This window comes from Solanum lycopersicum, chromosome 1 (assembly GCF_036512215.1).
Source record: "Solanum lycopersicum chromosome 1, SLM_r2.1".
In the NCBI taxonomy this organism is placed as follows: domain Eukaryota; kingdom Viridiplantae; phylum Streptophyta; class Magnoliopsida; order Solanales; family Solanaceae; genus Solanum; species Solanum lycopersicum.
This window is the reverse complement of record NC_090800.1, coordinates 81,832,289-81,858,219: the sequence shown is the minus strand read 5'-3', so window position 1 is coordinate 81,858,219 and position 25,931 is coordinate 81,832,289. Positions and strand designations below refer to the sequence as shown.

Genomic DNA, 25,931 nt, shown 5'->3' with positions numbered 1-25,931 from the left:
AATAAAAACAAATAAATTTATATCTGCGATCTACTTATGTTATCCATAAAATACTCCAATAATTACTTAAAAGAAAATACTCAAAGAACACTATTTTCAAATATCATCCCAAATATGCTAGAGTTGGGATAATTTAACTTAAAAGAAAATACTCAAGAACACTATTTTCAAATAGATGTTTTTTAGATTTTTTATTTTTTAAATGCATCTGAGCATACAAGTGTGTATAGTATAGTGTCTGTATGTGTATACACTACATGACAAGATAGGAATCACAAAAAATTCCAGCATACTTTAATATATAGAACCAACTAAAGTTGTATATACTGCTTATTTAGTAATAAAACTATTTGTTCATAAAAAAATAAATAAATCACATATTATAAACTTTCATATTACGATATTTTTACATTATTAGAGTATGAAGATTAGATAGCTGTACTTGCTTTGTTAGTAAAACATACACATTTATTGTATTTCAAAAACTCTAATATTATGATCCTTTTACGCTATTGAAATATTAAAATTAAATTGTAACGTAGTTTATTCAAATTACAATTATGTATTCTTCAGAAAAAAAAAATCTTGTGAAAATTTTATACGATAATATTTTTCATATCTTAAGTTCGTAACTAAATTATGTGTTATACTTTGTCTTTTCATCATTTATGAGTTTTTAGTTATATCTATATTTACTTTGTTACTAAACACACTCATTTGTCGTATATTAAAAACTCTCATATTATGATCTTTTACACTATTAAAATATCAATTTAAATATATCGCACATTATTCAAATTACACTCATGCATTATCCCAAAAAAGTTCGTTAGAATTGTTTTTCTACGATAATATTTTTTTCATATCTTAAGTTCTTAACTAACTTATTTGTGTTATGTTACATTTTTTAATTATTCACGTTTATAATTATGTTTACGTTTACTTTATTTATAAAACATGCACAAACAATATTAATACAATTTTAGAATATAAACAACATAATATATATCAGTCTAATTTCACATAGGAACCACAAAATAAAAACTTTCAAATTATAAATTTTTTTCATTAACAATATAATAAAATTATATTATGTTGTAGGTTGTTCTTATCCTAAGAAAAAAAGAAATTCCTATTTGGTCAATACAAATTTGGTCAAAACAAATCTTCAATATTTTTAAATAATTGTTTTTTTTGGGTAAAAAATTTAAATAAATAATTGTTATAGTCAGTGAGTAATATTATATATATATATATTTTTTTTACACAAGTTAAGTAAGTATAATTCTTAAAATTACCAATTATAGAACACACCATCATCATCTTAAGAGTCAAAACCCCCCTTCTCATCCCCACGCTTTCCTCAAATCCGAGACCCTTCTCTCTCTTTCTTTCTCTCACTACAACATTTTTTAACTCAATCTGTTCCTATCTTTCTCTCTCTATATCTATACATCAAACCTATACATACACCAAAAAAGAAATACTGCTACATCTATATACGATTCGTTCGATAAAATTCTTATTCAATCTATAAATCTTACAAAGCTTCTATCTTTAGACTTGAAATCTGAATCTTTTGCTTCGCAATCGTTGAATTTTGTTATCCCTCTTTTTTTTTTTTTTTTTTGAGTTGGGGGACCAAAACCCTAGCTTTCACTTTCAGTTTCAAAAACCCCTCTTTTTTTTCAAACTTCAGTAATCTTGAGAATCAGAAGTGATTGGCTGTGGTAGATTCCGCGGTTTCTGGCGTTTCTTGATTTATTCAGGTGATCTATTTTGCTTAATCAAACAACTGCTTAGAATTTTCAAATTTTTTGGGGTCTGTTATGTTGGGCTTTGTTTGTTACATTCTGGGTGTGGTTATTTGAGTTTAATCTTTTGAAATTATGGAAATTTGTGCATTTTAGTAGTTGCTCATCTGTTTAACTAATGCTACTGAAGTTACTTGGAGGGGTGGGCATTGATTTCCTCCCCTGAAATAGTTATTTCACTTATTTGCTCTTTTAGGGTTAAGAGTAATGATTTTTGTTGGGCTTCTGATTACTGTAGTACCTGAGGTCATTTGTATGACTTGTATGTGTGTGTGCTATTTAGAGAACCTTTTATTAAGTTGCCTTTAAAGATGTGGAGTATTATTTAGAGTTGGAATGAAATGGGCTCAAATAAAGCGTGGCATAGATATAAAGGATTCATATAGTCAATCGCGATTACTTTGGATTGACGCATAGTTGATTGATTAGTTGAGATTACTGTAATGTTCTGTTATTTATGACTATCATTTGGCATTGAGAGAAATGTACCAGTTTGGGAAGAGGATCTCGTTATGCTTTAGAATCTGTAGGATTTTTTGCTTTACTCAAACCCTTGACGTCGATATAACGGATTCATATAATCAATCGCTACTGGTTTGGGATTGAGGTCTAGTTGACTGATTAATTGAGATTACTGTAATAGTGGGTAACTATGTTGGACGTTCTGTTATTTATTCACTAGCGTTTGGCATTGCAAGAAATGTTTGACTAGTTTGGGAAGAGAATCTTGTTTGTGATTTAGTAGGTCTTTTGTCATGAAAGCCAAATATTATTCACTTTATTTGGAATTTTTAAGTTGGAGCTGGAGTTGTGTCTGGTCATATCCTTTGCGAAGAATTTGAATGTGCTTTTTAAAAATATAATTTAGACCCCCAATTTCTTAGATTTAGAAAAATCACCCTACTTGACTAATTTATATGAAATATACAATCAAACTGCTCTAAAAAAGTATCATCTCACAATAGATACTGTGTTATCAAAAGCAAAAAACGCAAAAGAGCTCTAAGGTCCATTGGGGCTTTAAGTGCAAAAAAATCGTGAGCTTTACTGTAAAGCAATGGCAGAAAAAACAAATATATACATGTTCAGTCCAAGACTAATAATTGTAGATATGAGTAATACGTATTTGAACAAAGACCTTGATAAAATTTAGTTAAATATCAATTGTTCAGTGTCACCTCTATAGAAGTTGCTCATTGGCAAGGATAAGTATGCCTTAGAAACTTATTGAGGAAACTGAATATCCCATATCTGAGCTACTACATATTATTACAAATATTTGTTCACTTCATTTGGAATTTTCTAAGTTGGAGTTGTGTTTGGTTATAGGTTTTGCAAATTATACTTATTTGGTATAATAAATAAGCGGGTCATTTTTATGAAAAATACAAATTTTTGGTTAAATTTGAAAAAGGAAAATATAGTGAAAATGAAAACAAGGTTTTGGGTGTTTTTTTAATTCCAATTACAACTTCAAGTTGTATTTAGATTTTTATGACCAAACACTGCTTTTCAAATAAAGTGAAATTTTTTCCATAAAAAAGTGCATAATTCTCTTGGGCAAATGGGTCCTAGAATGTGTAGTTTTTTAAGCTTTACTCAAAAGTCGTTATAAATGAATCATATAATCAATCATGACTAGTTTTGGATTGAGGCCTAGTTGATTGATTAATGAGATTACTGGAATAGTGGGTAAATTAGTTTGGACGTTCTGTAACTTGTTCATATAATCGATCATGACTTGTTTTGGATTGAGGCCTAGTTGATTGATTAATGAGACTACTGGAATATTGGGTAATTAGTTTGGACGTTCTGTAACTTGTTCACTATCGTTTGACATTGTGAGAAATGTCTTACCAGTTTGGGAAGAGGATCTCATTGGTGATCTAGGATCTGTAGTTTTTTGTTTTGCTATACTCAAAATCCTTGATGGCGATATAAAGGATTCATATAGTCAATTTCGACTATTTTGGGATTGAGGCCTAATTGATTGCTTAATTGAGATTACTTTAATAGTGGGTAATTATTTTGGGTGTTCTGTTATTTATTCACTATTGGTTGGCATTGCCAGAAATGTTTCGACCTGTTTGGTAAGAGGATCATTAGTGATTTAGAACCCGTAGGTGTTTTTCTTCACTCAAAACCCTTGACTTCGACTACTGGTAGATCTAGTTCCTTCTTTTACTTTTCCGGACTATCAATGATGGCTAATCAGGCCATTCTGTATCTTTTGACTGCAAAATGTGCAATGTGGTGTAGTTGGATTAGTTACTATCTTTGGATTGTTGAGAAATGGTGGAAACGTAAGATTCACTCAGTTTACATTAGTTGTGGGATTTCTATGTTAGTAAATATCTTGGATTTCTATGTGCAATGTATGTGCATAGTTATGGTAAATCTAGGAATTGAAAATCAAGCATCTTCTGCCCAAGTACCTTTGTAAGGTTTAAGATTTATATAAATAGAAGTAAATGTCTGTTACTTCTGCTAATATACCTTTATAGGTAGCAACTGCAGAGTACGTTTAAATTTCAAATTTTCATTGGAATAGGAATTGAATTCTCTTTTGCTTTTGATTTGTTATTTTTATACATGATCTGCAGCAAGACAAACACCGCCCTTCAAAGACAATTTTTTGAAGATCAGATCAATTGTATAGAAGGATTGGGATCAGGCTGTTCAAGGTGTTGATGCTTGATAGGAGACTTCTAATAATGTAATACTGGTATATATATAAATTCATAAAGACACACACAGAGACTCCAATATAGGCATACTTGTATATGTGTACTTACACACATACACATCGTTATCAAATAGATAACATATATTTTGCAGACACAAACACACATACCTATAATTATATGTTTTTACACAATTGTGCATTTCTACAATGAATATTGCCTTATTTGAAATCTAGTTCCAGTCATTATTGTTATTACTATTACTATTTATTTGTTACATAATTTTGTAATTACAGTTGTAACAGTTCCTGCAGTTCGACTTGAATTCATTCTACTGCTGTCCGATGCTGGAGGCAGCATGCAGGTGATAGTTTGCAGAGATGCAAAGGTATCATGGTGGCAGCTGCACTAGTGCAGTTAATAACAGCACTATTGGGGGGCCTTCAGCCAGGGATTCATCTCGGGTGGATTCAGCCTCCCTTCCGCCTAATTTCTCCAGGTAATATCCCATTTAGTGTTGAAACTTCAGCAGTAATGGTATAGTCATGCTTTTAATAGCATTCCAGAAGCTTATTTCACTAATACTATGTCAGTTTCAACAATCTGGACATGTCAGCCTTACTTGGAAAAAAATTTGATTGTGTCAGCATCTGACATACTGATCAGTATGAGTTTCACCTTATATTTGTTTATGAATTGATTAAGGCAGGATGAACTGCAGGTGAAGTCAAATAATACATGATCCTGAATTCAGTCACTTCTTTAAAGTCTGTGAATTCATAAGTTGGTCATTAACTATAGATGAACTTAATGGTAAAAGGGAACATTTAGTGGGGAATTCAAAATCATGAAGCGCAGTTAAAATATGTGTTGTTCATCTTTCCCGTGTACTGGTACAAGCACAACTGCACAAGACAGTGCAAATATGAAAATAATATGTCTTTTGAGGAAGTAAAGAAGAAAGTCTCAATCTTATGTGAGACCTGAGTTTTCTTTCAAATTTTAGGTTTTATGGATTTTATGCATCTGTAGTTCCCCTTTTCTTCCTTAATTTTCGATGAGATGGAATTTTGCACAAATGAAGAATAACCTCTTGTCCGTTATTTCTTTTTGGCGGTACCCATGAGGTTCCTTTATGTATAGATGATTAGGACCGTATCTTTTTTGTAGGCTTTTTAATTTTTGGTATACTTCTTATAAACAAGAGTTCCATTCCCACACTTTTAATAAAATTATTACTTATAAAAAGGATAGACTAAGATTGCTTGTTTTGTTCTTGCAGACGACCATTACAACTGACCCCGTTTAAATTGAAGTGTGACAAGGAACATCTGAATTCCAGGTAACTTGGCGAATATAAATTGTGAAAACTGTGTACTTTTTGGTTTAGATGGTATCGTTTTATCATTTTGCTAATTATTGAGTTCCTTTTCAGACTTGGACCACCTGATTTTCTTCCTCAGACTCCTAATTGTCCTGAGGAGACATTGAACAAAGAATATGTCCAATCCGGTTACCGGGAGACTGTTGAAGGTCTTGAGGTATTCCTTCTGAGCTGTTCATTTTTTTTGTACTTGCTTGAATATTACTTTTTCTGTTTGTTTCTGACTGCAAATCTTTGTTTAAGCTAACTGCTCTATTATTAAAACAACATTAAGGTGCTTCACCATGGCAATTTACAAGTTATCCTCTTTTTCTTCTTCCTGTTCTCCAAATAAATACATATCTGCATTTTGGAGAATTCAATTAGTTAACACTTAGGTTATTCATGGTCCGCTATTAAAAGAATACATGAAGGTTGCACTGTCTAGTGAATTTGTAACAGTGGGACTACAATGAGGGCGTAGCCTTATGCACTAGGGAACATGAAATTTGTGGTATTATTCACTCTAAATTTGTGTGGTACTGTTCAAATGAATCCACTGTTTAACCAGATAACCATGATGAAAAAGAGTTCCTTGCCTATTTGCGATCAAGCATTATGACTTTATGTTGACTGATTAATGCTTGATCTAGTTCCCCGTTTGGACAATCTATCTGCAGACCTAACTGTTCCGTGGAGTATAGTTTTGGTGTGGTGCTTTAGTTCCTGGCTCCTATCCAAGTCTGCATAGAAAGGATTCAGAATTACTGTTACGGATGCCCTTTAATAGCTTCATCAATAAAAGAATGCTCTTAAATATATACTAGAAACGTTATCTTTTTTTTTTCTTGTGGAATAGAAGAACTATAAGCATCTATTGTGCGGAGTTGGTGATTATAAATCCAGGATCTTTTTCATTCTTCTATTTTTCTATCAACTAGAAACCCACACTTTTTTTTCCTCACCAGCATAATCTTCTGTTTTCTCCTTTATTTTCTCTTTGTTCTTTTCTTTTCCTGCATTTTTCTGTTTCTTTATCTTTATAAAAAAAAGCATTCTTCTGTTTCTTTATTTCTCCTCTTCCTCTTATTTTGTGGCCTTATAAATCTTCTTCTTCCTTGGCTCTTGCAGAATGGTTGGTTGGCAAACTAATTATGTAATTGATTTTTTGATTGTCATGTTGCCAGGAAGTCAAGGAGATATCATTAACTCAGCTTCCAGCTTTTACGAAGCCTGTTATCTTCAAGTGCAAGGAGGTAAACTTTTGAGAATATATATTTGGACTGTGCATTACCTTTTATGTACAATTTAGTGTCTGTTTAGTGTATATATGCCTTATTTTGCTTTGTTTCCCCTAATTCCGAAACACAACAATAAACTTGCCACTATAGTCTAGGAATTTGAAAAGTGTGTATATGCCATTCTGTTTTTTTCCGGTGAAGAAGTGTGAAAGGTTGGTTGTGATGAAAAGATGAGGTAGAGGTAGGTCTAAGAAGCATTGGAAGAGATGATTAGACAAGACAAGACCTGGCGGATCTCCAACTTATTGAGAATATGACCTTAGGTAGGAAGTTATGGAGGGCGTAGATTAGGATGGTAGGTAACTGATTGTTGTAGTGTTGTCCAGAGAGACCGGTTTCTCCTTGCATACCAATTACCAATAGTATTAGCACTATTCTCGTATTTTTGGTCCCTTGACTGCTACTACATGTGTATTTTGCTTTGGTTATCGTTTTGTGTTGTTGTGGTTACTGTTCTTTTTCTCTGTAGGCTTTAGAATGCTTCTCGTATGATTTGTGACGTCTTCATTACTTATGTTACTCCTTTTGAATTTGCTTTGATATTTGTTACTTGAGCCAATGATCTTTTGGAAACAGCTTCCCTACCTCCATTAGGTAAGGGTAAGGTCTGCATGCACTCTACCCTCTCTAGACCCTACTTGTTGGATTACACTGGGTATGTTGTTGTTGTTCATTGGTTTGCCATTTTAAAATTACTGACTAGCTGTCTCTGTGTCTCTCTGCAGGCAATTAGAAAATGTCACAGGGCCATCAATGAATCTCGAGCTCAGAAGCGAAAGGTAATATGCTTTTTCTTGATGGTATTTATTTTGCCTTGTAGCTTATACCACCAGCCATCAATGAATATATAAGGGAATCTTTACTATGGATCAGGGCTTTTACTTGAATTCTCTTGATTACGATGAATTAACATTTGTCCTTTCAATGTAGTCTAATACATGCATTTTTCAAAAAGCATGAAGCTAACCTGGTGATCACATGAATTTGTTCTTATTGCAGGCAGGTCAGGTTTATGGAGTTCCTCTTGAGGGCTTACAGTTGACAAAACCTGGTATCTTTCCCGATCAAAGATCATCCGGAGAAGAGTTCAGGAAGAAGTGGATTGAGGTTAGCCTTCCATCTTATCAGGAATCCATGGGAATGATTTTGTAATGAAATATGACATCTGAATGTTCTTATTGCTTGCTAATGATTGAATCGGAAAAGAAAAAAACAGTGCGTGTTGAGCATGATACAGAAATGTATTTAGTGTATGTGATGAGGTTTTTCACTATGATTAGCAAAACAGTAAACATTTCCTCTCCATTTGTGTGCTTATGGTGATCCTGTCATATATGAACAATAGGAGGTGAGTTCAAGCTCTTGACGTAGGCACTGACTTACTATCAAGTGTCGTGGTTGATGGTTGGCAAAGAGCTAGGCCCATTTGGTTTGGATTACTAAGTTCATCTGAACTTTATAAACAGAAGGATTTGAATTATTTAACTAATCTGCACTGGATGATTTGTCGAACAAGGATAAAAAATATATATGCCTCAATCACAATCAATTTTGGGTTGGTTGAATGAATCTTCAGTGTCCAAGTTGTTCTAGGGGTAGAAAATGGATGCGTATCACTAACATAACAGATGACTTGTTACTAAAGGTGGATTTTTCCTATACTATTCATGCTCTGTCATGGTTGTAAAGCTGATTTACTGAAGCATCTTTATTAATTCAGGTAGTATCAAGCCAAACCTGTGAATGTTTCAGATTATGTAATCAGAAAGGGAGGGGGACAAGTAACTATCTTATCATACTTGTCACATTTGTTCTCCTCTGTGTGTTGATTTCATTGGAGAGTACTGCATTCTTCCCTCTGAGTTACAGCATCTTCACTTGGAATAATTTATCTATCATTTTGCTCTTTAGTTTTTGGTGTAGACAGTCTCACTCGGTACGAACTGTTGAAATTCTAGATGTATTAGACTCTTAGAATACTAGAATAGCTCCAGTTTTTTAAGAGTTTCTTGATGTAAATATGTTGCAAGTACAACCAATGCACTGATTGATCTTAATCATATATAGAAATACAGAAAGTTACCAGTATCATTTTTTTATCAATCACACCTCAATCCCAAGCCAGTTGAAGTCTGAAATATGAATATATGTGACCATTCAGCTTTATTTGAGTCGTCTCGTTCCCATATGAAACAATTTATCCTTTTAAGACAAACTAGGGGTTCTCTAAGAGTTGAGATTCTCTGAAGTGAAAACATAAGAGTATGGACGGGATCAATTTAAAGTTTAGTTCTGATTCATGAAGGTTTATATCTTGGGGAATTGTGGTGCAGCCCCCTTTATTCGTCGGAGTATAGAGAGAAGAAAGGACTAGAATCATGGTTGCTTTTGTTCTGATTTAAGCTAGTTCTTAGTTGGGTGGAGTACATATATGAATGAATTTGGTTCTCTGGTCCATCTTATTTCCTTATTTTTCTTTCCTTCTACTTCCTGTTCCGTAGGATTAGAGTTTCTGGGCTTAGAATTCTGAACGATTTCTAGACCTTTTCTTGCTAGAGTAGATCGTCACAAGCTATATACTTAACATCTAATCCTGTGCAGTTGGTGTTCCTCCTCTACTCGATTAAGTTTCCTTTTCCTGAAGACTTGAAAAGGACCCAGATGAAAATACTTGAATCCAAGTCTCCATTTTGTCATTTTTTAAAATCATTTTCTTTGTGTATTGAATGCAATATTTTTGATGTGACGACTTAGATTACTTTCTTCCCGTCCTTGGAGTTTAGCCAATGTGGATGCAACAATCCTTACCTTACATCCTTGGCCAAGCAAGAAAAAAGTATGTGAGAGATTGAGTACCAGTTCATTCATTACCAGTCAAGTTAATATTGCATCACTTGTGTTTTCTTTCTCTTAATTTGCTCGAATCCTAGGTGAATGCACCAACCAAAGTTACTAGGAAATCTGCCGACTTCATTGACTTGGATTGGGCTCTTAGTTTAGGCATTCTATTGCTGTTATTACACTTAAGATATTCACTTCATCGACAGTGACTTGTGCAGCCCTTCTTTAAGGTTTAGTTTGTAGGAAAGTGTGTATATTGTTGATGTGGAAGCTCAGTCATTACCTCTCCTTCAGTTGTTTTATTTGAAGTTTCTTGTTAATTTCTTATGATGTAATATTTGATGCGCTATTTAAACAAACAAATTTTTGATAAATTTAACTAGAATTGACTATGAAAATTTGCACGTATTTCCAGGGTTTGTCCCAACAACATAAAAGGCTAAAGTCATTGGCTGATCATGTTCCCCACGGTTATAGGAGAAAGTCACTTTTTGAAGTCCTTGTAAGAAATAACGTGCCATTACTAAGAGCAACATGGTTTGTCAAAGTAACTTATCTCAATCAGGTAATGCTTTTGTTTGGCTGAAACTGGTTTTAAATAATTTGAATACTTGTATTATTAGAAGGATCAAATTGTACTTTATTCTTGCAGGTTCGCCCTGGCTCTTCCAGTATATCATCTGGCGTGCCAGACAAAACACATATTTCCCGCTCTGAGCAATGGACAAAAGATGTTATTGATTACTTGCAATATTTGTTGGATGAATTTATTTCAAGAAACAGTGTCCATTCTGCTTTACAAATCAGAGATCGGTCGCAACAAATGGTGTATGCAGGATCAATTCCGCTCAAGAGTGATCCAACCTTGGGGAGCGTCGATTGTGAAGAGCCTTCGCTGCATTTTAAATGGTGGTATGTTGTGCGCATTTTACAATGGCATCACAGAGAAGGGTTGCTTATCCCATCACTCGTTATTGATTGGGTGCTCAACCAACTGCAGGTATTGTCTGCTTAAACATTTGTTTTAATTTCAATGAAAATTTTCAATGGTTGGCCAATTTTTATTATCATTATTATTTATTTATTTATTTATTATTGTTTATTTTGCTGAGATTGTGATGTCTTCTATCTTGTGCTTTTCAGGAAAAAGAATTACTTGGGGTTCTGCAGTTGTTATTACCTGTAGTTTATGGTTTCATAGACACTGTTGTATTATCTCAGTCTTGTGTTCGCACTCTGGTGGGAATAGCTTTGCGTTTCATCCAAGAACCTTCTCCTGGTGGATCAGACCTTGTTGACAACTCCCGTAGGGCTTATACTATGGCTGCTCTTGTAGAGATGCTTCGATATCTGATGCTGGCTGTGCCTGATACTTTTGTCGCTTTGGATTGTTTTCCTATGCCACCATGTGTGATGACCAATGTGGTGACTGATGGGAGTCTCTACTCAAAGGTAACTGAGGATACTAGAAAGGTTAAAAATGGCCCTTTTGAAGTTGCTTATTTTCTTAGAGATAAAGGGCCGGAGATTCGGTCTGATTCTTATTCCATCAGTCGTGCTGTATCTTCAATTCAGAAGCGAGCACAGCATCTTGCAACAGCTGCTAGACCTGGCCATCCTGGGCAAAGTGTTGTCAAAGCTTTACATGCGTTGGATAAAGCCCTTGCGCATGGGGATTTGAGAGAGGCATATAAATTTCTTTTTGAGAATGTTCATGAGAGTTCTATTGATGATTGTTGGTTTGCAGAAGTCAGTTCATGTTTGCGTTCCTCGCTTAAGTATATCCGGGGTGTTACTTTGTCATCTATTTGTTCCGTTTTCTACATCTGTGAGTGGGCAACTTGTGATTTCAGGGATTTCCGTTTTGCACCACCACGTGGAATGAAGTTCACTGGGAGGAAGGATTTTTCTGCTATATATGTTGCTGTAAGGCTTTTGAAACTGAAGATGAGAGAGACAGGAATTTCATCAAGGCCTAGGGACCCCAAAATTGTTAAGAATAACCATCTTCGAAAAGATCCTGGCCAGCTGACTAACTATGCTGGTAGGACTCTTGCTAGTGGTGCTTCTGAATCTCTCTCTAATTCAAGGCGTGCCCGTGAAAAATGTAATGATTTCCTAGGTATGTTTGATAGCCCAAGCCCTTTGCATGATACCATTGTGTGCTGGATAGATCAGCATGAAGTGCAAAATACAGAAGGTTTCAAGCGTGTTCAACTACTGATTATCGAACTTATCCGAGCTGGAATTTTTTACCCACAAGCATATGTGAGGCAGCTGATTGTTAGTGGAATAATGGATGGGGATGAGCCTCTTTCCGATCCTGTGAAACAAAAGAGACACTGTAAAATCTTGAAGCACCTACCTGGTCCTTATGTTCATGATGCTTTAGAAGAAGCTCGAATTGCTGATACCCCTGTCCTTTCAGAGGTAGTGAATGTCTACTGCAATGAACGTAAGCTAGTCCTTCATGGGATGATTGATAGCTACAACAGCGGTTGTGGCAGTTCTCACCATAAGCATAAGCCTCGTCCTAACTCTGGTGAGAATCTATCTGCTCCCTCCATTGATCAGTTGAGCTCTTCTGAGTCTGGGCCCTTTATGTCTTCCAAAAACGTTGGCAGAGATGTTGAGCTTGAAGAGTTGAAAAGGTCAATTACAGCATTGCTGCAATTTCCAAGCTCTTCGTCAACAGATACTGGAGTTGAGGATTCTCAGGTAAGTTTGAGGAAGGCTGTTGTTTATGGTAGCAACGGGATGGATAACAGTGAAGGAACACCTGGGTGTGAAGAATGCAGAAGGGCAAAAAAACAAAAATTAAGCGAAGAGAAAAGCTCTTACAGTCAGATTTATCAGCAAAATCCATCAGATGATGAAGAGACTTGGTGGATGCGAAAAGGCCAAAAGTCCATCGAGTCTTTTAGAGCAGAGCCACCTCCTAAACCAGCCAAGACAGCTTCAAGGGGTCGGCAAAAAATTGTCCGTAAAACTCAGAGTCTTGCGCACTTGGCTGCAGCCAGGATTGAAGGTAGTCAGGGAGCATCCACAAGCCATGTTTGTGATAGTAAGGTTAGCTGCCCACATCACAGGCCTGGCATTGAAGGCAGTGTTCCCAAGTCAGGAGATGGTATCAGAATGCCTAATGGAGATGTTGTTTCTATTGGGAAAATTTTGAAGCGGCTACGTTTTGTAGATAAAAGGACCATGACTCTGTGGTTGATAGGTATTGTGAAGGAGCTAGTGGAAGAGTCCGAGAAGACTGTTACTAAGGTTGGCCAATATGGTCGACCATTCTCTGCTGCTGATGAACGGGGTTGTGTACGCTGGAAGATTGGTGAAGATGAATTATCAGTGGTGTTATATCTGATTGATGCTTGTGATGAATTAGTTTTGGCAGCCAGGTTCCTTTTGTGGTTGTTACCTAAGGTTCTTGGCAGCTGCAGCGCTACAGTTCATGGTAGTAGAAACATTCTAACGATTCCTAAGAACACAGAAAACAATATCTGTGAAGTAGGCGAAGCATATCTGCTATCATCTATGCGGAGGTGAGCTCTCTATTTTTGTCATTTAGGATAGTGACATTAGCTATTTCTCTGTAGATTTTTTGTAATCAGGTTTTGAATGTTTTGGCATTGTCAGTTATAGTTGATTGGTTATTAACATGTGTATTGTAGCTCGGGCTGCATCTTGGGTAAGAGGTGGATTTTCTCGATGTGAAGGGTCAATAAGAAAAAGATGTCCGCAATAAATTACTTCTCTTATTTTCATGTGTATAATGCTTCCAAATTCTTTTGAAAGTTCCTTTAGTATTGATAGATCAATTTGGATGGTGGAGTCCAGTTTGTGCAGATAAAATTTGTTACATATAAGCCGGAACTTCTGTACTTAAATAAGTAAATAACCTTTTTAGTCTGCTTGAGTAGCTACTTCTGAATGGAGTCAGATTTAGGTAATTATCACAGAATATTTGCTTCTTTCTGTTTTCTGGTTGAACTATTCTGTGTTTTTTTTCTGTTTAATAATGGTTAGACTGCATTCTTACGTTATTGGCTTGAAATTATTGGGCCATTTCTTGGAACTGTTACTAGATTTTTTGATACTCTATTGCTATCTGGTTTTGAATTATTATGTGGTGTCTTCTGCATAGTCAAGTGCCAAACTACTCTCTTGGGATGTAGGGTTGAACCGTTGGACCATCTCTATCCTTACCTCCTGCTATGTCTTTGGTTCAGGTATGAAGGCATCATTGTTGCTGCAGACCTTATTCCTGAAACATTGTCAGTGGTAATGCATCGTGCTCAAACTATTCTGACGTCAAATGGAAGAGTTTCAGGTTCACCAGCTGTAATCTATGTCCGGTACCTCTTGAAGAAGTATGGTAGTGTTGGGAGTGTTGCTGAATGGGAAAAGAATGTCAAGTCAACCTTTGACAAGAGACTTGCTTCTGAAGTTGAATCTGGAAGACTGGTGGATGGAGAGTTCGGATTTCCACTTGGTGTCCCAGTGGGAGTGCAGGATCCAGATGATTACTTCCGGCAGAAGATAACCGGTGTTCGGGTATCTAGGGTTGGTTTGAGCATGAGGGACATTGTGCAAAAAAAGGTTGATGAAGCTGTCAATTATTTCTATGGCAAAGACAGAAAGCTTTTTGGGCCCAACTCAGGAAAACTGCCTGGATTCCAAAAATGGGAAGATGTATATCAGATCGGTCAGCAGATTGTAATGGGATTAATGGATTGCATGAGGCAAACAGGTGGTGCTGCTCAGGAAGGAGACCCGACATTGGTTTCCTCTGCCATATCTGCGATTGTTATCAATGTTGGGCAAGTGATAGCGAAGATTCCTGAGCTGACTGCCAGTAATAATCACCCGAGTTCCTCCACTTCTGCTTCGTTGCAGTTTGCACGTTGCATCTTACGCATTCATGTGACATGTCTTTGTATACTTAAGGAAGCTCTTGGAGAGCGTCAAAGCCGCGTCTTTGAAGTTGCTCTTGCTACAGAAACATCCTCTGCCCTTGCACAACTTTTTGCTCCTGGAAAAGCTCCTCGGTCTCAGTTTCAGTTGTCTCCGGAATCGAACGATAGTAATCTGTCCAGTGATATTCTCAACAATTCAAGTAGGGTAGTCATTGGGCGGGCTGCAAAAATATCTGCAGCTGTGTCTGCACTTGTTATTGGGGCAATTCTTCAGGGAGTTTCTAGCCTGGAGAGGATGGTCTCCCTCTTCAGATTGAAGGATGGGTTAGACGTTGTCCATTTTGTGAGGAGTATGAGGTCCAATTCAAATGGGAATGCACGTTCAGTTGGTATACTAAAAGCAGATAGTTTAGCTGAAGTTTCCGTCCACTGGTTTAGGGTGCTTGTGGGGAACTGTAGAACAGTTTCAGATGGATTTATAGTAGACCTTCTGGGTGAAGCTTCTATTCTCCCCCTATTTAGAATGCAGCGGATTCTACCTTTAAACTTGGTCTTCCCTCCTGCATATTCAATGTTTGCATTTGTGCTATGGAGGCCATTGATTCTCAATGCAAGTTCTGGGACACGTGATGAGGTTCAGCACTTGCATCACTCTTTAATGTTGGCTTTTGCTGATGTTATAAAACACTTGCCCTTTCGCGAAGTATGTTTGAGAGATACACATAGCCTTTATGACCTCATAGCTGCCGATACTGTTGATTCTGATTTTGCTTCCCTGTTAGAAGCAAGTGGTGTTGACTTGCGCTCGAAGACTTCTTCCTTTGTGCCACTCCGTGCACGGCTTTTCCTGAATGCCCTTATTGATTGTAGAATACCACAGACAATTGCTAAACTGAATGACGGAAATCAGTTGGCATTGCAAGGAGAGTCAAAGTTCCATTCTGCTGAAAATGAGACGAAGCTTCTTGATAAGCTAGTATACATTTTAGATACCTTGCAGCCTGCTAAGTTTCATTGGCAATGGGTTGAGCTTAGGCTCCTCTTGAACGAGCAAGCTGTAATGGAGAAGCTGGAGGCCCATGATCTCTCTTTAGTTGAAGCTTTAAGATCCCTTTCGCCGAACACTGATAAAGCATCTGTCTCAGAGAACGAGAGCAACATTATTGAAATGATCCTTACCAGGTTGCTCGTCAGACCTGATGCTGCTCCGCTTTTTTCTGAAGTTGTACATCTTTTGGGGAGGTCACTCGAGGATTCTATGCTATTACAGGCTAAATGGTTTTTAGGAGGCAATGATGTTCTTTTAGGCAGGAAATCTGTTCGTCAACGGCTGCATAATATTGCTGTAAGTAGAGGTCTTTCAACTAGAGCTCAATATTGGAAGCCGTGGGGGTGGTGTACTACCAACTCTGATCCCACAACAAGCAAGAGAGAAAAGTTAAAATCTGAAGTTTCCTCCATAGAAGAAGGAGAAGTGGTGGATGAAGGTACTACCTTGAAGCGGCCTGTGAAGGGGTCTGGTCGTACTGTTGATGTTGAAAAGCTCCATGTCACTGAGAGAGCCCTGGTTGATCTAATTCTCCCTTGTCTGGATCAAGCTTCAGATGATTCACGAAGCACATTTGCTAGTGATATGATCAAACAGATGAACCTCATTGAGCAACAGATCAATGCAGTTACTCGTGAAGCAAGCAAGCCTGCCGGAACAGTTGCTTCTGGAATTGAAAGTCCAACAACTAAAAGCAGCCGCAAGGGAACGAGAGGTAGCAGTCCTGGGTTAGCCAGACGAGCCACCGGTCCAGCAGAAACAGTACCACCTTCACCTGGAGCATTGCGAGCATCATTGTCATTGCGCTTGCAGTTCATCCTGAGACTATTCTCTATAATATATGCAGATAGGTAAGAATAAGCCGTGGACTGAGTTCTCGCCATTGCTTCAACCTACCACTAATATCTGTAAATATAGCTGTGTCAGATTGTCCTCTGTGTCAGATTGTCCTCTGGTTGTCTTCATGGAAGTCCATACTATATAGTTCTTGTATATGCAACGACCTGAGAAATCAATATAGTGATTTGCTGATGTGGTCGTAGTTTTATGCGATTAAATTAAGTTTCTATGTTAGGGTTGCAGCTAATACTGTATTGATAAGAGAGTTATTGTGGTGAGTTAAATATGCAACACAATTATTGCTTGCCATTAATGGCTGATTTTAGGGAATATACCCATTATGGTATGCAAGTTATATCTTCTAAAGTAGCAGGAGGTTTGTCTATATATAATGCTAATCGTGATATTTGACTGTGTCAGGGAGCCATCAGGGCGTAATATGAGACATGTGCTTGCCTCAGTTATATTACGTATCCTTGGAAGTAGGGTTGTGCATGAAGATGCTAGCTACTCCTTTAATCAAGCTTGTAATTCGAAGAGAGAAGTAGATTCACTTGTGGAGGCTTCTGCTACTGCTTCTGTGGTTGTGTCCTTAGAAAGTCTCTTTGATCGTTTATTACTGTTATTGCATGGTTTGCTGAGTAGCCACCAACCACGCTGGCTCAAGTGGAAATCAAACTCTAAGGCACCCAGTGAATCTAGCAAGGATTACTCTGCGTTTGAACGTGAGGGAGCCGAGAGTCTCCAGGTATGCTTTTTGTGTCCTTTAATATGCAGTCTGGTAGAATTAATTAGTACATCTGTATCTTGAGTTAGTAACCTCATGATGAAGTATTTTAAATGGGAAACGACAAATTCCAGGTCCAACTTCATGTTGTGGTGTAAAAGCATGTGAATGATATATTGTCTTCATGTGTAAATCAGTGGTCCTTGATCTATGAGGTTACTCTTTGGCATGCTTTGCGAAGGACCTTGGATGCAGCCACCACCAGCGTATACTTAAAATAGAATATATATAGATAGGTAATGGCGAGAAAATATTTAATCATGCAAATATCTTTAAGATTGCTTAGCAATGGAATAGGATTCTAAAGTCGCAGTGTAGGTCACATAATTTCGATAAAAGTTTTCTGTTCAAAGAATAAAAGCAAAGACTGGGTAAGAGATGAGTTGTTTTTGGAAGAAAGTTATTTAGGTGAAGTTGACTCACTTCTAGGTGTGATAAGAGTCCTGTGAGCTGAGTGTACACATTTTCGCTTCTTTTGTTCATGTGCGCTACCGTAATACAATCCTCTCTTCATGGATGTGTCTCTTTGTGTTGTGTTTTTCTATGATGTGCTTGTAATTTAGAAGTTGCAAATGTCACGAGAACAAAATTCATTTTTATGGGGTTCTAGTTCTTGAAGGCCCTGCAGTGGTAGAACCTGGTGAACCAGGCATACTGCTTGACTTGCTTTTTTTTCTCTTATGATATTTAGATATTGATAAGTCGAGCCTTCGCTATTGCCTATAATAAGAGGTCAAGGATCGAGTCGTCTGTTCATAGTTTCACTTCGCATCTGCCATTCTGTTCCCCTTGATATGGTGGTATCTTGAAGCAGATTTTAGTCCAGACTTGGAGTTTGTTTCCCTAGAATGAATTGTTCTCCAGATTATTAGTGATTTTAGTATTCAGATGACATGAAAGCAAGCTATACAAAAGAATGACTTAGATAGCTTGCTTTCATGTGTTGTCAGTTACATGAAAGCAAGCTATATGAAAGAATGGTCTCTGTGTTTTCAGTTACATGAAAGCAAGCTATATAAAGAGTAACTGAAAACACAGAGACCAGACTTGTTTCTGAGAGATCATTATTTGTGAAATTTTATTGATGAACCTCTTGTCATTACCCTGTCTTCCTGAAACCCATATTAGACAGTTCTATCAATTGGAAGCATTAGAATAGTTAAGATGTCTTCATGATGCAAGTACATCTAGTAACTTTTCTTCTTACGCAAATCACCTCCCTTATAGCTTGTATCCCAGTATCCCATGTTCCCTTTCAGTAGATTCTTGGCTGGGTTTTCCTGTTTTCTGTTGTTTTTTTTGCTTATATTGACTTAATAAATGATCCTTTAAGTTTGATGAATTCCTAACTAAACCTTTCCTGGATCTTTTTGAATGGAGTTTTAGAATGTATTTATTTTACAAGTTGTCCATTCTTTGGCTGGCTGTGATGTATATTTGTTGATAAATTACATGACGGTGTTTCATTGTTTTCTTGATTGGTGCAGAATGATTTAGATCGGATGCAGCTGCCTGAAACAGTCAGATGGCGCATCCAATGTGCCATGCCAATACTTTTCCCTTCTGCTCGGTTGTCAATATCTTGTCAGCCCCCGTCCGTATTACCAGCCGCTCTCAGTTCTCTGCTACCCAGCAACCCAGTGTCTGTATTGCACTCTTCTAATGGGTCAAACCAAACTCAGAGGAATCCAGGTTCATTACTACGAACTGCCACGAGTGTGGCTGGGAAGGCCAAGCACGTGTCATCACAGCAAGAGAATGATCATGAGGTGGATCCATGGATTCTTTTAGAGGACGGGGCCGGGTCAAGCCACTCATCCAGTAACTCTCCCTTGGTTGGTGGGGGTGATCATGCCAATCTGAAGGCATCCAATTGGCTTAAAGGAACTGTAAGAGTGAGAAGGACAGATCTCACATATATAGGTGCAGTAGATGATGACAGCTGATATGAGTTGCACAATTTCTTTTTGAATTGGGTGAGGAGCAGAGCTGAGACAGGTCTTTCATTAACTAACCGTATGCACTTGTTTGGTGTTTGGAATCACCATGTCAGAGCGCTGCTCTGTTTGCCTTTGGCGGCATATGAAGCTGCTAGGAGGCCCATTCTTTTCTGGGGCATTGAGTTGCTGATAAAACGTGAAGCAGCTTTTCTCTAGCCTGCCCATCCAACTGCTCTAGAACCCAGCTCGACTACTAACTTGTTCGTTAAGCCCCTTGCTAGATTGCCCAAATATTGGTTGGTGGTTGTTGTACATAGTGGAACAATTGTTTTCCTTATGTTGAGCTGATTAGAATATTCAAAAGGAACGAGATGTAGCTGTTTCATGATATGCAAAGTCATTTTGTATCCTCATTTCTTGTGAACTATCTGTATGCATGCTTTCATTAGTTGTTCCCACCCCAAAAAAGAAAAATAAGAAAAGAAGGTTTAGATGCATTTGCTTTTCACCATTACAGTAGACTATTGAACATATTCAGTCTCAAGTGCTTGTGTAAGTTGATATAATGTTTTTGTATGCAGTCTGAAGTGTCGTTTTTGCTTGGGTCTGAGATTTCTGATTTTGCACTTTAACCATTAGTCAGTCTAGTGCACGACTAATAATATATTCTTAAAGAAATATTTTTCAAAAACTTTAAACCAACCGAGCCCGTAAAAATCACCAAAATATGTATAAGCGGCAAATGCAGGTGGAACTGTACTGACCCAAAATGTCATCATTGAAGGATCTAACAAAGAAAACTACAGAATTGGATTTTGAGTTATAAATATACAAAATCATCAAGTTAAAAACAAGACTTAAGTACTACTCTGAAATTACACAATCAATTTGGTTTCTTTCACATAGTGAAATTGATCCTTCAGTGTTGGAGTTATCAACTTGGTTTCTATCCTATTCAGTAATCAAAAAAAGGTTTTGCTTCCTATTCTTCTTGGTTTTTCATTGTCTTATCTACAAAAAGTACATCTTCGATCCAAGCAACAACGTTGAACGCCAAACTCTCTAGTACTCTAGAATAGCTCTCCAAGATAGCCTTGCCAACATCCTGCAAGAATCAGTACTATTGCATTGTTCAATTATCTATTCAAGAATGATAAAACAAGTGTAAGCCATGGACTCAAACTTTACCCTATTGAAATGAATCTTGCTTGTGTCCAATGTTGTTTGTGAGAGTTCAGGATACCTTTGCTTCAAACAATACAACAAACTTTCTGCTCGTTCTGCTAAAACATTATTCTTATCAGTTCGATCATCAGAGACTAGATCTTTTACCATGATCCATGATGATTTTGCTTGAGGCAAGCATGATTTACGTCTCCATGTGTACATTGAAGCTTCTACTTTGTCAGCAAGCTCTAAAGCTTCATGTTCAGAGCTTATGTTTAGACTGTCAAGGAGCTGTTCAGGGGAAAATTTCTCTGCTGAATACATGTGGCGATACATAGAGTCCCCAACACTTGCCTTTCCACTCTGTAGCAAAATTACCTTCTCATTAGTACTGCAATTTTTCCATGTTTGTGTATTATAAATTTGAGTATGTTAACTTAGGGTACAAGTCATGAAAAGGTACCTTAGGGAGTGATGTCATGTATGATTCTGGGATTTCCATTTCAGCAAGGATACTGCTATTGATGGCCATTGCTGCTTTGTGAATTTGGTTGGCACAATCGCGTTTGTGTCTCAAGTTCTTCCTTTCCTTCTCAGTGATGCCATCAGAAGGAACACAAACAACTGGTAACCACCACTTCTCTTCCTTCCGTTGAGGCTGAGGCTGAACCTGAACAATCTTCCTGAACGATCCAGCACGTGTTGAGTTGTTTGAGATGCTTCCTTTCTCAGCATACCAGAACTCAGTGGCCTCAAAACTGTCCAAGATTTCCTGTAAAGATATCAATTTTAGCTTCACCCAGCATTTGAATGTTTAAATTTTGGTTTGAGGAGATAATAGACTTTTGGTCTTACGAGTAGCATGGTATCGAGTTTTCTCAATGCAGGAAGGTTGATGTGAATATCTGACCGCGGTCTGCTTGTCAACGCCTGAAAGTATTGACATTGTGTTAATTAACACTCTTAGATAAACAAAAACTGAAATGAGAGTAATTCTTTCTGCTAATTTTTTTTTCTTTTTTCACCTCAATAGTGGTTCCATCTTGTAGCATCTGTGATGTACTAACAAATTCTACAATGTAATCACACACAGATAAGAGACAATTCATTTCTCTCTTCCACATTATTTTCTTGTCAGGATGTAAAGGCTCCAATCTTTGGTGTTGACCAAACACAGATGCTGAAGAAACCAAAAAAACACCAATCAGTAAAACAAGAAACACAACAAAATTTCACTTGACACAAAATTTAAGCAGCTTTTACCATAAAGATTTGTGATTGAGTTTGAAATTGTCACTGCTGTTGCTACCCCTTTGCCTCCTCCTGACATGTCTTCTCCCAATAACAGCTTCGAAAATCTCTCCTTCATCAATTCAAGCTCTATCGATTTTCCAACACAAAAAGTTAGCAAATTCATATAAAACTTAAACTTGCAATCCATTTTACTGTCATTTTGCAAAAAGTTTACCTAAATCTACAGTGTCAGGGTCATCTGCAATTGTCTTGTGCTGCCTCATTCCTAGTCTCGAAAGCACTGCACGTGTAGGAGACTTCAAACTCCGCGAGCTCAAAGGAGAACCTGCCTCAGACCAACTATTCTCATCTGTATGCTCAGAAAAAGCTGAAGTCTCTGAGTTTGTTCTGCAATAAGCAAAAGAATTGCCACTCAACGTCGAAAGGCCTGTTGTTTCAGTTGGCGATTGATCATCTATAGAAGAAGGTGATGGCTGATATCCATATCCCACATCATAACTTTCATCAGTACTTGAAATGTTATCCATTAATGACCCTCTCAATCAGTAAACTCCGCGATCAAATCTGCATTGGCATAAAAATATCTGTAAGTTTAAGAAAATTGATGACTGATTTCAAAACAAGAACTTTTATAAAACCACAGAATCTTCTATCACAAAAAGCAAAAAGTAATACTCTTTAGAGACAAAAGCAAAAGAAAAACAGCATGTGTCATTGTTAACTATAACTTTTTATACAAACTCTCTGAATATGCAGCAAAATTTGTAAATAAAAAAGCAATCTTCAATATGAAGATTTAAAAAAAAAAAACAGAATTTTTAAACATTTAAAGCCAAACGGTAAACTGTTCCTTTTTTTTTTTTTATGTTACCTTTATAATAGTCACAGATTTTTTTTTTTGAAAGTTTGAAACTGTTCCCTCCTTAAATTTTCTTCTTTTTTTTCCAACCCCTTTTCTTCAAAAATACCAAATCTTGATTTATTTCATCAAAATTAAAAAATAAAAATCAAATCTTGATTTTATTTTTTCTCAAGAAAAATCAAATCTTGAACACCCTTTTGATGAAAATGGCTGATGAAGTTGTGGACTTTTCTTGAAAATGTACAATGAGGCATGCATTATATGGTTTATATATTTTTTTTTTGATAAAATTTTATAATATGATTATATAATTTTTAATTGCATGATAAATAAATATATTAATGTTGTACACACGAATGAGCTGGTCCATGAGATGCTTCCTTGAACTCAAAGGGTGTATATTGCTATAAGGTCAATTAAAATTTTAAAATAAGATTTGGTGGAATAAAAATAAAAAAAAAATAAAGAATTTGTCTTTACTTCAGTTATTACAATTTAATAATCAAATTCTTATTCACCAAAAGAAAAAAAAAGTTTTTTATTTTCCTACTTGAATTGAATTGAAGGAATTTTAATAAGTGGGGCGGTTATTGATAAATTTTACAAAGTTTGGATTAACTTTAAAATTAGAGATAAGCTGGCATTTAGTTAATTATAAGTTAGTTAATTAGATTCAATATTGTTAAATTGGTTCTTAATAAATTTTATAAAGTTTGGATTAGATTTAATATTAGAGATATACTGGCATTTTAGTTGTTTGTTATTTAGTTAATTAGATGTAATAATGCTATTTGGTTTTCGATGAATTTTACAAAGCTTGGATTAAATTTAAAATTAGAGATATACTGGCATTTAGTTATTTGATATTTAGTTAATTAGATGTAATATTGTTATTTGTTTTTTTTTTAAAATAAAATTTTCAAAGTTTGGATTAGCTTTAAAATTTGAGGTGCACCGGCATTTAATTGATTAATATTTAGTTAATTAGATGTAATATTATTGGATTATTACTACATGAATTATTCGTGATCATTTTGTTCTTATATATATTAAGATTCAATTAAAGGTACTATAAAATTAAATATCTATCGCGATTTTTTTTCATTTTGAATTATTTTGTCAATTTATTATTTGTTGAGAATATAAATTTTACATTTATGAAATCTTGACAATATTAATCAAAAGAATTATTACGACGTATTCAGCGATAACTAAATTATTTGTCACTAATATTATATTAAAATAGTGATTTTATTCGATGAAAGGTTAGATTATAAGCAAATTTCATTCAAAAGGATAGAAAAGAAAAACTCAAATAAATTAATAATTATGACAATTGAAAAAAAGAAAATAAGAAAGTATGAATAACCATTTTTATTTTTTTTAAAATAATAAATAATAAGGTAGTTACTATTGTCGGGAGTTTAAGCAATGAGGCATGTGGATATTATAACTTAATAAAGCATATAATATAATATATTAATTATATTATGGAGGACTTGAATAAAAATAATATAAAAATGATAGGAGTAGAAGGGGATGAATCATTCTCTATCGAAGAAAGTTATAAGTTAGTGGAAGACGTGCTTGCAACTCTTATTTTCTCATATGCCACGTAATTGTGCGTTCGGTTTCGAAGAAAAATATTATCTTAAAAATATTTATATATAATTTAAATAAATATCATGAAAAATAAGGATCAATGAAGGCTATACTATTAGGGTAAATATATGGAGTGTGTTTGGTATGAAGGAAAACATTTTCTGGAAAATGTTTTCCAATTTTCTCATGTTTGGTTGGGGCAAAAGTTTTGGAAAATGTTTTCCAAATCAACTCATTTTCCTCAAAATTAAGGAAAATGACTTCCCTTCAAAAATTAAGGAAAACATTTTCCAAAACCCTCCTCCAATTTTAAATTACATTTTTTTTTTGGAAAAACATAAATTTTAAAAAAATATTTTCAATTTCAAAATTTTATTTTTTCACCGATCTCTGACCACCCTCCCCCTCTACCCCCTCCCCCCGCCCTTAACACCACCCCCTCCCAAAAAATTAATTTTACTTTTTAAAACTATTTTCAACTCCAAATTTTTATTTTTAAGCTCCTACCTCCCCCCTCACCTCCCGGCCAGCCCCCTACCCACCCCTACCAACCCCAAAAAATTAATTTTATTTTTTAAAAATACTATCAACTTCAAATTTTCATTTTTTCATTCTTACCTCCTCCCTCTGTGCCCCCCCCCCACCACCACTACCCCCCACCCCTTATCACCACCACCCAAAAAAAAATTATTTTTAAAAAATATTTTCAATTTCATAAATTATTTTGTATTCTAGTAAAAATAAAAAATATTTCTCAAAAATATTTTTCATTCATAAATCAAACACTAAAAATCATTTCAAAAAAATATTTTTTACTCACCAACCAAACATGAGAAAATAAGTCCAAAATCTACTTGTTTTCCAGGAAAACATTTTCCATGGAAACATTTTCCTTCATACCAAACACACCCATGATGTACACTTATTTTCCTTGAAAAAATCATTCTTTTATTTTTAAGAAATTTATGTTTTTAAGGAAGTATTTTTAATTTTTTTCTATGAGAAGATTGAAAAATATGAAAACATCTCTAGTCTCTGACTATTTGCTAATAAAATATTGAAATTCAGTCAAATGGCTCTTAATATGTGCAAAAACATGAAACAATAAACAAAGAAAAGGATTTTTTATTTATTTATTAAAGTTCGATTAAATTTAATTTTAATTAATATATTTTTTTATTTTCTCTTTCTTTGTTTCGAATTATCGGCCATGTTGTAAGAGATTATTTATAAGTGAAGTGGCTTTTATCAACAAAGAAAAGTTTAGTACAATTATTGAATAAATATAAACATGATTTTTTGAGAAATTAATTCGATAGCCAATGTAATTAATCTATTAGGAAAAAAGTACTCTAAACCAAAATTCAAGTACACTTGTACTAGATGATATTTCAATCTATTTTTGCTTTACAACAACTACATAAAATATATTTTTTTTAAATAACAAGTGACGGTAAGGGTCCCATGCAAAATCGTCTTAATTATTATATTATATATAATACATTTCAA

At 35.5% G+C, this 25,931-nt stretch overlaps 2 protein-coding genes across 12 annotated transcripts; one reads left to right on the top strand and one right to left on the bottom strand.

Annotated features, from left to right (window-relative positions):
• The first annotated feature begins 1,312 nt into the window (after positions 1–1,312).
• On the top strand, positions 1,313–19,950 carry LOC101246089 (mediator of RNA polymerase II transcription subunit 12). Of its 9 annotated transcripts, none has more exons than XM_010328065.4 (14): positions 1,313–1,769; positions 4,418–4,530; positions 4,813–4,997; positions 5,781–5,840; positions 5,934–6,039; positions 7,049–7,117; positions 7,888–7,941; positions 8,162–8,269; positions 10,419–10,568; positions 10,656–11,003; positions 11,147–13,548; positions 14,236–16,821; positions 17,231–17,558; positions 19,085–19,950. In XM_010328065.4, the coding sequence occupies exons 3-14, from the start codon at positions 4,879–4,881 to the stop codon at positions 19,541–19,543; spliced, it is 6,789 nt and encodes a 2,262-aa protein (XP_010326367.2). In that variant the 5' UTR covers positions 1,313–1,769; positions 4,418–4,530; positions 4,813–4,878; the 3' UTR covers positions 19,544–19,950. The 9 variants fall into 9 exon arrangements, with proteins under 9 accessions (XP_010326367.2, XP_010326364.2, XP_004229878.2 ...); XM_010328062.4 differs by having other exon boundaries at positions 4,418–4,539; positions 4,795–4,997; XM_004229830.5 differs by having other exon boundaries at positions 1,322–1,769; positions 4,795–4,997.
• A 347-nt stretch (positions 19,951–20,297) lies between these two features.
• On the bottom strand, positions 20,298–23,062 carry LOC101255922 (rop guanine nucleotide exchange factor 3). 3 transcript variants are annotated; one of them, XM_069287755.1, is made up of 8 exons: positions 22,830–23,062; positions 22,173–22,522; positions 21,968–22,084; positions 21,730–21,884; positions 21,560–21,634; positions 21,168–21,476; positions 20,726–21,067; positions 20,298–20,642 (listed from the first exon to the last, which is right to left on the bottom strand). In XM_069287755.1, the coding sequence occupies exons 2-8, from the start codon at positions 22,483–22,485 to the stop codon at positions 20,520–20,522; spliced, it is 1,434 nt and encodes a 477-aa protein (XP_069143856.1). In that variant the 5' UTR covers positions 22,486–22,522; positions 22,830–23,062; the 3' UTR covers positions 20,298–20,519. The 3 variants fall into 3 exon arrangements, with proteins under 3 accessions (XP_069143856.1, XP_069143859.1, XP_004229911.1); XM_069287758.1 differs by lacking the exon at positions 22,830–23,062 and adding an exon at positions 22,634–22,695; XM_004229863.5 differs by lacking the exon at positions 22,830–23,062 and having other exon boundaries at positions 22,173–22,566.
• Positions 23,063–25,931: the final 2,869 nt, after the last annotated feature.